Below are 537 nucleotides of genomic sequence, written 5' to 3'. Positions count from 1 at the left end.
GGGGGGGGCTGTCCCCCCTGTCCCCCCTGCCCCCCTGACCCTGCGCTACTCTCTCCTGTCACAGGCCAGCCCAAAGTGTCACCCACAGTCACCCTCTTCCCACCATCCAGTGAGCAGCAACAGACGGGGAAGGCCACCCTGGTGTGTCTGATTGGCGACTTCTACCCTGGCAGCGTGGAAGTGTCCTGGTTTGGTGACGGCAAGAGCATCAGCTCTGGCGTTGAGACCAGCCAGCCCCAGCGGCAGAGCAACGGCAAGTACATCGCCAGCAGCTACCTGACGATGACCGTCTCTGAGTGGAAGAGCCGTGAGACCTACATCTGCAAGGTCCAGCACGATGCTGGCAACGTGGAGAAGACCCTGAACAGATCCGAGTGCTCCTAACCCCGCTGGCACCTCCCCGCTCCCGCCAGCCAGCCCCTTCCCCCTTCCCCGCGGCGGGGGGCAGGGGCTCCCGGCCCCCGCTACAGATGTCTGTCCCCACTCCCCCTGTGCCCTGCTCCCGTCCCCCCGCCCGGAGTGTCACTCAAATAAACA

At 65.0% G+C, this 537-nt stretch overlaps 1 gene segment (V, D, J or C); it reads left to right on the top strand.

Moving 5' to 3' along the window:
- Positions 1-54: 54 nt before the first annotated feature.
- LOC104500115 lies at positions 55-384 on the top strand (the record flags this gene model as incomplete). The annotated part of the segment is given in 1 exon segment: positions 55-384. A coding segment is annotated over 1 exon segment (330 nt), but the record flags the coding sequence as incomplete, so codon positions are not given.
- Positions 385-537: the final 153 nt, after the last annotated feature.

This window comes from Buceros rhinoceros, unplaced genomic scaffold (genome assembly GCF_000710305.1).
Source record: "Buceros rhinoceros silvestris isolate BGI_N320 unplaced genomic scaffold, ASM71030v1 scaffold17419, whole genome shotgun sequence".
In the NCBI taxonomy this organism is placed as follows: Eukaryota; Metazoa; Chordata; class Aves; order Bucerotiformes; family Bucerotidae; genus Buceros; species Buceros rhinoceros.
Note: the sequence above shows the minus strand (reverse complement) of the source record. Positions and strands in the feature narration are given on the sequence as shown.